The sequence below is a fragment of the Trichosurus vulpecula genome, chromosome 9 (assembly GCF_011100635.1).
Source record: "Trichosurus vulpecula isolate mTriVul1 chromosome 9, mTriVul1.pri, whole genome shotgun sequence".
In the NCBI taxonomy this organism is placed as follows: domain Eukaryota; kingdom Metazoa; phylum Chordata; class Mammalia; order Diprotodontia; family Phalangeridae; genus Trichosurus; species Trichosurus vulpecula.
In genome coordinates, this window is record NC_050581.1 from 23,631,860 (window position 1) to 23,645,045 (window position 13,186).

General features: G+C 37.2%; 1 protein-coding gene across 1 annotated transcript; it reads left to right on the forward strand.

Moving 5' to 3' along the window:
* Nucleotides 1–219: 219 nt before the first annotated feature.
* On the forward strand, nucleotides 220–568 carry LOC118831924 (60S ribosomal protein L37-like). The gene has a single exon (XM_036739407.1). The coding sequence runs from the start codon at nucleotides 236–238 to the stop codon at nucleotides 527–529; it is 294 nt and encodes a 97-aa protein (XP_036595302.1). The 5' UTR covers nucleotides 220–235; the 3' UTR covers nucleotides 530–568.
* Nucleotides 569–13,186: the final 12,618 nt, after the last annotated feature.

Here is a 13,186-nt window from a genome sequence, read left to right on the forward strand (position 1 = left end):
AAAAAAAATACAAGTCAATTACTTGCTAAAGGAGACCCCCAAAAAATACCGATTAAAATAACACCTTAAAGTTGACTAACCTAAACTGCAAAAGAGCTCCAAAAACCCAATGAGGAGAAGAATGCCTTAAAAGGCAGAATTGTCCGAATGGAAAAGGAGATCCAAAATAACACTGAATAAAATACTGCCTTAAAAATAGAATGGAGTGCTCTTTGGTCCCGGCAGCTGGAGGAAGATGACGAAGGGGACGTCTTCGTTTGGTAAGCGCCGGAATAAGATGCACACTTTGTGCCATCGTTGTGGTTCTAAGGCATACCATCTTCAGAAGTCAACATGTAGCAAATGTGGATATCCTGCTAAATGCAAGAGAAAGTATAATTGGAGTGCAAAAGCTAAGCAACGCAACACCACTGGTACTGGTCGGATGAGGCACCTAAAAATTGTCTATCACCGATTCAGGAATGGATTCCATGAAGGAACAACACCCAAACCCAAGAGAGCAGCTGTTGCAGCATCTAGTTCATCTTAAGGATTCGACTGTTTGTTAAAATAAATGTCCTGAATGAAAAATGAAAAAAAAAAATAGAATGGAGCAAGTGGAAGCTAGTCACTTTGTGAGAAATCAAGAAATTATAAAACAGAAGCAAAAAGAATGAAAAAGTGGAAGACAATGTGAAATATCTCATTGGAAAAACCACTGACCTGGAGAATAGATCCAGGAGAGATAATTTAAAACTTATTGAACTACCAGGAAGCCCTGATAAAAGGAATATCCCAGACATCATCTTTCAAGAAATTATCAAGGAAACCTGCTCTGATATTCTAGAACCAGAGGGTAAAATAGAAATTGAGATAATCCACTGATTGCCTCTTGAAAAAGATCCTAAAAAGAAAACTCCTAAGAATATTGCAGCCAAATTTCAGAGTTCCCAAATAAAGGGGAAAATATTCCAAGCAGCCATAAAGAAACAATTTGAGTATTGTGGAAACACAATCAGAGTAACACAACATCTAGCAGTTTCTACATTAAGGGATCAAAGGACTTAGAATATGATATTCTGGAAGTGAAAGGAGGAAGGATTTAAACTAAGAATCACCTACCAGCAAAACTGACTATAATATTCCAGGGCAAAATATGGATTTTCAATAAAATAGAGGACATTCAAGCATTCTTAATGAAAAGACTGGCACTGAATAGAAAATTTGTCCTTCAAAACTCAAGAAAAGCACAAAAAGGTAAAAAAGAGAAATCATAAGGGACTTACTAAAGTTGAACCATTTTGTTTACATTCCTGCATGGGAAGTTGATATTTTTCTCATGAGACCTTTTAGGGTAGTTGAAGGGAATATACATTTATATAGACAGACAGTATAGAGTGAGTTGAATACGAAGGGATGATATCTAAAAAAATAAAATTAAAGGGTGAGATAAGGCTATATTGGGAGAAGGAGAAAGGCAGAGATAGAATGGGGTAAAGTATCTCAAATAACATTGCAAAAACAAGCATTTATAATAGAAGGGAAGAGGGGGCCGGTGAAAGGGAATGAATGAACCTTGTTCTCATCAGATTCAACTTAAGGACGGAATGACATACACATTCAATTGGGTTTCTTACCCTACCAGAAAATAGGGGGGGAAGGGATAAGGGTGGGGGATGATAGAAGGAAGGGCAGATCAAGGGAAGAGGTAATCAGAAGCAAACGCTTTTGAAAAGGGACAGGGTCAAGAGAGAAAACTGAGTAAAGGGGGACAGGAAAGGATGCAGGAAAATATAGTTAGCCCTTCACAAAAAGACTATTATTGAAGTGTTTTGCATAGTGATACTTGTGTGCCCTATGTTGAATTGCTTACCTTCTCAAGGAGAGTTGGTGGGGAGAGAAGAAGGGAGAGAATTTGGAATTAAAATTTCTAAAAACAAGTGTTTAAAAGAAGTTGCTTTCATATAAAACCAGGAAATAAGATATACAGGCAATGGAGTACAGAAATCTATCTTGCCCTACAAGAAAGTAAGGGGAAAGGGGACGGGGGGGTGGTGGGGTGTTAGAAGGGAAGGCAACTGGGGAAAGGGTCAATAAGGATTTATGCCATCTTAGGGTGGGGGAGGGTAGAAAAGGGGATAATATTTGTAACTCAAAATCTTGTGGAAAAAAATGTTGACAATTAAAAATATTAAATAAAAACCTTTTTAAAAAGAAAGAAAAAAAGAAGTTTGTCAGTTCACCCTCTCTCTCTAACTCTCCCTGTCATTCTCCTCTCCAAAGGAAGGTAAATTTTGATGACCAGAAGCTGCCACTTAACTTGGGGTTTACTGACTAGATACCTTCCTTCCTTCCTTCCTTCCTTCCTTCCTTCCTTCCTTCCTTCCTTCCTTCCTTCCTTCCTTCCTTCATCACTGTTCAATCTGAAGCTCAGAGACTGGGCCACAATAGATAACTGACCAAGCTTCACTTAATGGCTGTATTTTGGGGCCTCCTGGCTTAGAGTGAATGTCAATGGTAACTGTTTCTCTTTGGAACACCAAACCTGAGGGTCTTCCCCTCCCACTTTGATTTTTTTTTCTACTTTCTTGAGATAAAATTCTATACCCCATTGCCTTTATATCTTATTTTCTAGTTACATGCAAAAACAATTGTGATCATTTGTTCTTAAAACTTTCAGTTCCAAATTTTCTCCCTCCTTCCCTCCCCACCCACCCTCATTGAGAAGGCAAGTGATTCAATATAGGTTATATATGTTTCATTATGCAAAACACTTCCACAATAGTCATGCTGTGAAAGACTAACTGTATTTTGCTCCATCCTATCCTGTCCTCCTTTATTCAGTTTTATCATTTGACCCTGTCCCTTTTTGAAAGTGTTTTCTTTTGATACCTCCTACCCCAATCTGCCCTCCCTTCTATCATATCCAGAGCTTATCCCCTTTCTCCCTACTTTCTTGTAGGGTATGATCCCTAGTTGATTGTGTATATTATTCCCTCCTTAAACCAAATCTGATGAGAGCAAGATTCACTCATTCCCTTTCACCTACTGCTCTTTCCTTCCATTATAAGAGCTTTTCTTGCCATTTTTATGTGAGATAATGTACCCCATTCTATCTCTCCCTTCTCCTCCTAATGTATTCCTTTCTTACACCTTAATTTAATTTTTTAGATATCATCCTTTCATATTCATCTGACTCTGTGCCCTCTGTCTATACAAATGTATATTCCTTTCGACTATCCCTAATACTGAGAAAGGTCTCATGAGTTACATATATCATCTCTCCACATAGTAATGTAAACAAAATGGTTCAACATTAATAAGTCTCTTACTATTTTTCTTTCCTGTTTGCTTTTCATGCTTCTCTTGAATTCTGTATTTGAAAGTCAAATTTTCTATTAAGCTCTGGTCTTTTTCATTGAGAATGCTTGAAAGTTCTCCATTTCATTGAATATTTTTTTTCCCTGAAGTAAAATACTCACTTTTACTAGGTAGGTGATTTTTGGCTTTAATCCTAGCTTCTTTGACCCTGGAAAATCATATCCCAAGCCATTTGATCCCTTAATGTAGAAGCTGCCAGATCTTGTGTTATCCTTATTATGTTTCCACAATACTCAAATTATTTCTTTCTGGTTGCTCGCAGTATTTTCACCTTGCCCTGGGAACTCTTGAATTAAGCTACAATATTCCTAGGAGTTTTCTTTTTGGGATCTTTTCCAAGAAGTGATCAGTGGATTCTTTCAATTTCTATTTTACCTGCTGGTTCTAGAATATCAGGGCAGTTTTCCTTGATAATTTCTTGAGAGATGACGTCTATGATATTTTTTCGATCAGGCCTTTCAGATATTTTAATAATTTTTAAATTATGTCTCCTGGATCTACTCTCCAGGTCAGCAGTTTTTCCCAATGAGATATTTGACATTGTCTTCCATTTTTTTCATTCTTTTGGTTCTATTTGATAATTTCTTGATTTCTCCTAAAGTCACTAGCTTCCACTAGCTCCATTCTAATTTTTAAGACAGCATTTTCTTCAGCGAGGTTTGGACCTCTATTTCCATTTGAACAATTCTGGTCTTTCAGCCATTCTTCTCCTCATTGGCTTTTTGGAGCTCTTTTGTCATTTGGGTTAGTCTATTTTTTAAGCTGTTATTTTATTCAGTATTTTTGGGGGGTTCTCCTTCAGCAAGTTGTTGACTCATTTTTCATGATTTTCTTGCTTCATTCTCATTTCTCTTCCCAATTTTTCCTTTACTTCTCTTACTTGATTTTCCAAATTCTTTTTGAGCTCTTCAGTGGCCTGAAACAATTCATATTTTTTCTTGGAGCCTTTTGATGTTTGCTCTTTGAGTTTTTTTGACTTCTGGCTATATGTTTTGATATTCTCTATCACTAAAGTGAGATTCTATAGCCCAGGTTTTTTCACACTTCCAGGTCATTTTCCCCCCCGATTAATTGCCTGTTGCACACTTTTTCAGGGTATGACTACTTACAGAGTGAATATTTCTCTGTGCTAAGCTTCAGGGTTTTGTGCTGCTGTTTTCAGAGATACTTCTATTCTGAGGTGGCAGGATGCTCCTCTCCTGGCCTGTGCTCTGGTCTGTGAGTGCAAACACTCATTTCTACCATGTAACCAACAGGAGGACACCTCCACAGCCACCACAGGGTCTGTGTTCTGAGCACTCCTCCTCCCCCAAGGACCACCAACCAGGATTGCAACCCAGATTCAAGAAGGGCAAAGCAAGGAAACCCTGCTTCAGCACCAGTAAAGAGATCTCTGTACTCCTGCTCTAATCAGACCACCATCTGTGCTCATGGAGCTGTGGAAGCAGCTGCCACCACTTCTGCTCCTACTGCTACTGCTGCAGCCACTGCTGCCACCCTGGGGCTGGGAGCACACATCATACTTTTCTCACCCAGGTCCAACATTTTCCCCCTGACTTACTCCATTGTCTTTGGCATTCATGGGTTGAGAAGTCTGAAAACTGTCACAACTGCCAGTGATCCAGGGCCCTGTGGCCAGCTCTGCCTGGTCTGCTTCTGTATGCTCTATCCTGTTGTGTCCCATGCTGGACTATGCTCCACTGCGAACATGGTGGCATCGACCTTTCCCAGGGACCATCCAAGCAGGCTTGGGTTGGAGACTCCTTTCACTCTGTCATTTTGTGGGTTCTGTAGCTCTAAAATTTGTTTAGAGTCCTTTTTGCAGATGTTTGGAGGGATTTGGGGGACAGCTCAAGTGAGTCCCTGTTTTCTGTCACCATCTTGGCTCTGCCTGAAGATTTCTTAAAAGATGAGATCTAGGCTTTTTTTTTCATCATGGCTTTCAGGTAGTCCAATAATTTTTAAATTATCTCTCCTGGATCCATTTTCTGGGTCAGTGCATATCTTTCACATTTTCTTCTACTTTTTCATTCTTTTGGTTCTGTTTTATAATTTTTTGATTTCTCATTAGTCTCCTTAGTCTCAGTTTACTCACTCTAATTTTTAAGGATTCATTTTCATCAGTGAGCTTTTGGAGCTCCTTTTCCATTTGGCCAATTCTGCTTTTTAAGGAATTCTTCTCCTCATTGGCTTTTTGGAATTCTTTTCTCCTTTCTGTTCATCTATTTTTGAGCTATTTTCTTCAGCATTTTTGGGGGTCTCCTTCAGCATGCTGTTGACTAACTTTTCATGATTTTCTTGGATCCCTCTCAATTCTCTTCCCAATTTTTCCTCTACTTCTCTTACTTCATTTTCAAAATCTTTTTTGAGCACTTCTATGGCCTACAACCAATTCATATTTTTCCTGGAGGCTTTGGATGCAGGAACTTTGACTTTGATGTCTTCTTCTAGTCATATTTTTTTTATCTTCTTTGTCATCAAAGTAATATTCTATGGTCTGAGGTTTTATGCTGTTGTCTCATTATCAAAGAAAAATACTTGACTTTCTAACTCTTTTTTAAATGTAGGACCCTGCTTTCAGTGTGTAAGGTGTCCTTTCCCAATCCTCAGGGGTTTTGTACAACTGTTTTTAGAGATATTTCTAGGGACCTGTAAATTCCCTGTTCTTCAAAGGTAGTATGATCAAAGGAGAGGTATTTACTCCTTTTCTAGCCTGTGCACTGGTCTATGAGTGACCACAAGCACTCTTTTGTGCCTTGGAACTGTGAGGAAGATTTTCTCTACAGCACAGACCCAAGCTGTGCTCCACCAGTGTTCTTCCTTGCCCTAGGACTGCCATCCAGGACTACAAACCAGATCCAATCAGGGCAAAGGGATAGAATCCTGCTTCACTGTAAGGAAATTAATCCCTGCAATCCCCCTCTAATCAATCCACAAAGTGGATTGGGAGCTCCAGAAGCAGCTACTGTGGTTGCTGCTGCTGCCACAGTCACCTCCACTGCCCCAGGGCTGGGGGTGGACCATACTCCTCTCCCATACACATCCACCAGACTTTCCCACTGACCTTCTATGTTTTTTTTTTGCATTTGTTGGTTGAAAAGTCTGAAAACCATCACAGCTGCCAGTGACTCAGTCCCCTGAGGACTACCCCATTCAATCTGTTCTGGCACCACCCATGCTGGGCTGCACTCTGCTCCCAGACCTTTCCTGTTGACCTTTCAGGTTGTCTGGGCTGTAAATTTGTTTCACTCTGTCATTTTGTGGTTTCTGCAACCCTAGAATATTTTAGTCATTTTTACAGGTATTTGGAGGGGTTTGGGGGAGAGCTCAAGGAAGTCCCTGCTTTTACTCTGCCATCTTGGCTCTGCTCCCCACCTCATTTTTCAATAATAATTATGAAACAAAAGATGAAATTCCATAGCAGAACAGAAGCAAATAGATTAAGCTAGTGTTTTTAAATTCATGGAACAAATAGATTAATGTTAATTATTATATTTACCTCTGGGCAAGATATCTACCAAAACCTATTACTCCCTCTAATGACTTTTTCCCCCAATTTTATTTCTGCCAATGACAAACAAAAAGGTCCTCTCTCTTCAGTTAGTTAGCAAAAATGATAATTTTCATTCTTAGTTTTTTTTTCCATTCTGACCCCCCCTTTAATTATCTAGATGTTTGTTCCATCTCAGGGAATTAAATGTACTCTCTATTTTGATTAACTGTTCCATTCAAGAGAGATTGATTGAGTTTTCTTTCAAGGGAGATCAAGTAGTTAAGATCAGCGCACTTACAATACTAATCCTTAATTTAAAAAAAAATCTATTGTATTATGTTTCCATAAAACTGAAAGAATCAGAGAAAGAGATGGAGGTAAATTTGTATTCATATTCTATGGAATAAAGCCTAGTAGTGATTCTTCATTTTGTGGAAATGAGTAAAGGAATGGAAAATTTTCATGAATGGTGAGAAACTAGGAGATAATACAGACTCATAAAGTCAATAGTCTAACAGGGAAATTATAATAATTGCTTTTGAGATTGGGTGAGCTATGAATAAAAGCAAGAGAAGGTCTAATCTTAGATGAAAAGTAGAAGGATGGAGTTGTGCCAATAGGAAAGAGGGCCATTATGATGAGTTTTGTATGAGGGGAACCTGCATATTTGTAGATCCCCCTTTGTAAGAAAGGAGCCTGGATATCAGTCCAACACTCAGAATATCCATCTCCTAACCCTTACCCATTGATTTCTTCTTGGAGGTAGTGAAAACCTCTCACAGGAGAATTTTCTAAATGATTCTGCCTTGTGGGAATTTTCATTAACTGATCCTCATTCCTGAAAATCTCTTCCTGTGAATCTCTGTCTCTGAATTCCTTCTCACGTAAATCCATACTTCTGCAAGGAGCTTTTCTTGGTCCTCCAAAAACTTCTTGCCTTTGCTCTAAGACTATAATCCTTCTCCTCAACTTATCCTGTACAGATCTTATTTGTATAGCCACTTGCTTCTTATTTCCAGGAAGATAGCAAGGTGCCAGAGTAGATAAAAAGCTGGCTTGGAGGCAAAAAGACCTGAGTTTAAATCTTCAAACACTTAGGAGCTGTGTCACTCTGGGCAAATCACTTAACCTCTTCCTGCTTCAGTTTCATCAATGTAAAATGCATATAATTAAGACTATTTTCCAATGTTGCTGTAAGGATCAAATGAGATAAATATTGTAAAGTGATTAGCCTAGTGTCTGTCACATCCTAGGTTCTGAATATTTTTTTTCCTTCTCCAAGTAGATTATAATCCCTTTGACATCAGGGACTAACTTTCTTTTTCTGGCCTTTCTTTGTATCCCAAATGCTTAGCATCATGCCCGGAACATCATAAGTGCTTAGTAAGTGCTTGCCAATTTAACTTGAAGGATTGAAGACATACCATATTTGCTGTAGAAATATGGACCTTGATAAAAATTCACAATTATTTTTGTGAGTTATTCACATAGTGAACAAGCAGTTATTATGTATTTACCATTTACCAGAAGTCTACCCCAGAAATGCTAACTGCTGGAGACACAAAGAAAGGCAAAAGAACAACAATACCAATATAACACAAAATTTTCTCAGCAGTCCCACAAAGGGACATTATGTAATGGATGAAAGAAATAAAAAGCTTTCCCATATACATACTCTACCCAATACCATCATTTTAATAGACAAATTTACATAGCCCCTTTTTATCCATGTAACCCTGTTTTTCCAGCATCCTAGCGCTCAAGCAGACACCATCCCAGACTTCACCAAATGTCAAAATTTTGAATTTGCATTTCTAGCATGATGTGTCTTGGAAAATTATAGGAGAAAGAAGTTGGAAGAATGAGAGTGTTCCATCTCCACCTTGTGCCGTACAGGTGGGCAGTGTCAAGTGGAAGGTTTGATATCTGAATGCTTGCTCTCTTACCCTTTCCATAAAAAAAACATTCTGACTTGTGAGTTGCCAGACACACATATGATCTGAGAGTGTTAGCTGGTGAAGCAAAGAAAATACCACACTGAAGTAACTCCCTATAATCCTGTTTCTGATCGAAACAGGATAGTAGTTTCTCATTTAATAAACAATGCCCTCCTGACTTACTAATAGTTCTTTAATTGCTATTATCTTCTTATATTTTATGTAAAGTCATTTCTTCAATCCTGAACTGATGCAGAGTAAAGAAAATAATATACACGACTATAATAATGCAAATGCACAGAACAGCAATCACAGAACAACTGAAAATTAATGTTACAAAATTACAAAAATACAAATGTGGTCTCAAAGAATATATATGAGAAGGTACCTCTTCCCACAACTTTGCAGAGGTTTGGCTAGGGGTAACCATATTTGGGAAACATTGCTTACATTGTCATATTTTGGAAAACATTAATCACTTTTTATGATTTTAGTGCCTTTTTCTTCCTCTTGATTTTTTCCCAATTATTTGGTGTTTGGAGCAATTCTGGTTACAAGAAGGTGTGTGAAAGGAATTCGGGTTATAGGAAAGCAAATAACAATAAAAATATATTTTTTAAAAGATAATGAAGTTGTCTCAAAGATTTAGTTGATTCATAGGACTAAGGCTTGAAATTTAGACATCTCTTCCTGGACATCTGAAGAAAAAAAAAGCCTAAACTACAAAAAGTTTGGAGATACTCAGGCTTGAAGTAACCTTCTGAACAGAGAAAATGCTGTGGGAAATTCAGAGGCAGACAACCTGTGCCTAAGTGAACCAATAGCCTGTCTTTCCCAGATATCTTTCCCTTGCAATTGTTAAGTGAGCTTATTCTTTTAAATGCTAGAAAATGTGCAAGTGTCATTTCATTCTAGTTCTATACCAGAATCATCACGACAGCCTACATTGCATAAATCCCTAATGAACTTGATTTTTTGTGAAATACTTTTGGAGGAGCTACTTAAGCTATGAGATCGTGTGACTCACCCTTGACCATGAAAAAGATATAAAACCATGGATTGGCTTTCCTTTTCTGACCTACAGCAGTAGGGGAGCACGTGACTCTGGGCCAGCCGTTGTTATGAGCTCCCTGGCTGAACTCAGATGTTGGTAACTATGAATTGTATTTGGTCTGTCTGTCGATGTTTGTAATTTGTTTGTATTTGCTCTGAAGTTCAGGGTGCTGGCTTTTTCCCCTGAACTAAGTGAATAGTATTTGTATGCTGGATTAAAGTAAGATTGTCAACCCCTTAACAGTTGCTTTCTTTTGTAAAGCAGATCAAAAGAACCCAGGCTTGAAGCATACTGTGAGCTGGTTGTTGTTGGTTTTTCACTCCCACAGCAACTGCTAGCCAGATTGTTGAAACACTCAGATACATACATACATTTTTGTAATATCAGAGAGGATTCTGGGAAGATGGCACAGTAGGTCAGAAAATTCTAAACTTTCTACATATCCCCACAAATAAGACAAAATAACTCCTCAGGATGAATCTAGAGCAATAAAAATAAACAAGTGTTGGGGCAGAACAGTAGTCCTCCTGGGACAATGGGAGAATAATGGGGGCAAACATCCCAGGATTAAATTTTGGTCCCTGTGAATTGTAAATACTTTCAGCCTACTTCAACTGAAATAGTAAGTGGCAAGTCTGGGGCTAGCTGGGTTGGAAGGTAACCTTGGCCCCAGTCACAGGAATTTTCACCTCCCATACAGTGTAGGGAGTTGTTATCTCATAGGGTGAAGATTGAAGGAACCTCTGCTGATAAGGGACACTGGGCCTACCTGTGATTCCAAGAAGTGGCCCTGGGCAAGAAGGAACCTGCACATGCCTGGTGAGTGCAGAAGTGGTGGGATGGGTATGGTGCTGCCTGTTCATACTTACAGAAGGGTACACTTCATGGTTTCCATTCTAGGCTAGAGGGGAGAAGAAAAGGAAGACTTGAAGCCAGAGGCACCACCCTCACATACCCTATGAATAGAGTTAATTACAAATTGCTATAAAAATAATAATAATAATAAAATCAACTGGCAAATACAAAGGAACCCAATCACTGAAGATTACTATAGGAATAGAGAAGACCAGGGTACATCATCAGAGGAGGAAACTGAAGCAAAATAGCTTCTCCTATCCCAAAGTTAAATGTAAAATAGTCAACTGCTTTAAAAAGAATTCATATAAGAACTTTAAACAAAAACACATTTAAAATAAAGGAGAGACCTTGAGGAACAATCTTTAAAAATAAGAACAATCTAACTAAAACAAGATGAAGAAAAGAATGTTATCCAACTGGAAAAGGTGAATCAGAATTTCATTTATTTATTTATTTATTTATTGATTGATTGATTCATTCATTCATTCATTCATTTGTTTAACTATCTAACCATTCATTAATTTATTTATTTGCTTATTCATTCATTTATTTATGTACCTATTTATCTATTTGTTTATTCATTCACCTATATCTGTTTATTTTTTTTTTTTAGTTTTCAACACTGGCTTTTATAAGATTTTGGCATCTAATTTTTCCCTTTCCTTTCCCTCTTCCCTTCCCAAGACGGGATGCATAGGTTATATATGTATGGTCATATTAAAATATTTCCACATTAGTCATGTTGTGAAAGAATCAGAATAAAAGGGAAAAGCCACAAGAAAAAAAATAAAACAACAACCATAAAAGAAAGAGAAAATAGCATACTTCGATCTGCATTCAGACTCCATAGTTCTTTCTCTGGCTGTGGATAGTATTTTCCATCATGATTCTTTTGGAATTGTTCTTCTGGTTCCTCTCACTTCATTCAGCAGGAGATTCAGAACCTTAAGAAAATGACTCCTAGAAAGTTAGAATTGGGCAAAGGGAAGCCAGCAAAGTTATGAGATCAACAAAAAATGAAACAAAATACAAAAATGAAAAAAAAAAAGTAGAAGAGAATGTGAAACATCTCATAAGAAAAAAAAAAATACTGATCTGGAAAATAGATCAAGAAAACAAGTATAAGAACAATCAGATTACCTGAAAGCTACAATCTAATAAAGAATCTTGATACAGCAATATGAGAAATAACTTTCAAAATGTGTCCTGAAGTATTAGAACAAGAAGGGAAAGGAGAAATGAAAAAATACACCAATCACCACATGAAAGATGTAGTATGAGGAAAAACTACAGGAATATCATAGTTATATTTCAAATACCCCTGCTCAAGGAGTAAATATTGTGAGCAGCAAGAAAAAAAATGAAATATGGTGGCACCAAAATTAGAATCACACAATACCTAGCAGCAATGACCCTAAAAGATTTCAAGCCTTTTAAAGAGAAATAGAATTGTGGTTGTGGACAAAAATATCATGCACAGTGAAGTCAAGCACAATCCAGAAATGAAAAAAGGATATTCAATGAATTGTTAGTCTTTCAGGATTTTATGGATCTTATTTCATAAAGACCTGACCTTAATAGGAAGTTTGACATATAAGACCTGAGAGAAATACAAGGTAAACATCAAAGACTAATTGCAAGGACTCAATAAGGACAGGTTGTTTACATTTTTTATGATGAAATGTAAACTGTATTTCAAAGACTATAATTAGTAATTTGGTAGTTTGAAAAAAATATTGGGTTACAGGTGAATTAGAAGTGATTGTAGGAAAAGATATAAACATTAAATATCTGATATAAATGAGGTGCAAGAGGAAGAAGTGATACAAAGGAATTAGATAGGGGATAAGGGCTGGTATTTCTGAATGATACTCTCATCAGGAATTTGTTAAAGAAAAAACAATACTTTTAGGCAGATGCTATTTATAATTTTAAGGAAGGTTCCATTTATTCCTATGCTTTCTAGTGTTTTTAATAGGAATGGGTGTTGTACTTTGTCAAAGGATTTTTCTGCATCAGTTGAGATGATCATATAGTTTCTGCTAGTTTTGTTGTTGATATGCTTAATTATGCTAATAGTTTTACTAATATTGAACCAGCCTTGCATTCCTGGAATAAATCCTACCTGGTCATAGTGGATTATTCTCATAATGAGTTGCTGCAATCTTTTTGCTAATATTTTATCTAAAACTTTTGCATCAATATTCATTAGAGAAATTGGTCTATAATTTTCTTTCTCTGTTTTGACTCTACCTGGTTTGGGTATTAGCAACATATTTGTGTCATAAAAAGAATTTGGTAGGACTCCTTCTCCACCTATTTTCCCAAATAGTCTACAAAGTATTGGAATTAGTTGTTCTTTAAATATTTGATAGAATTCACATGTAAAACCATCTGGCCCTGGAGATTTTTTCCTAGGGACTTCATTGATGGCCTGCTCAATTTCTTTTTCTGAGATGGGGTTATTTAGAACTTTTACTTCCT

What these genes read in the sequence shown, in the direction of transcription:
- LOC118831924 (XM_036739407.1), top strand. Translation starts at nt 236, where the DNA reads ATGACGAAGGGGACGTCTTCGTTTGGTAAGCGCCGGAATAAGATGCAC.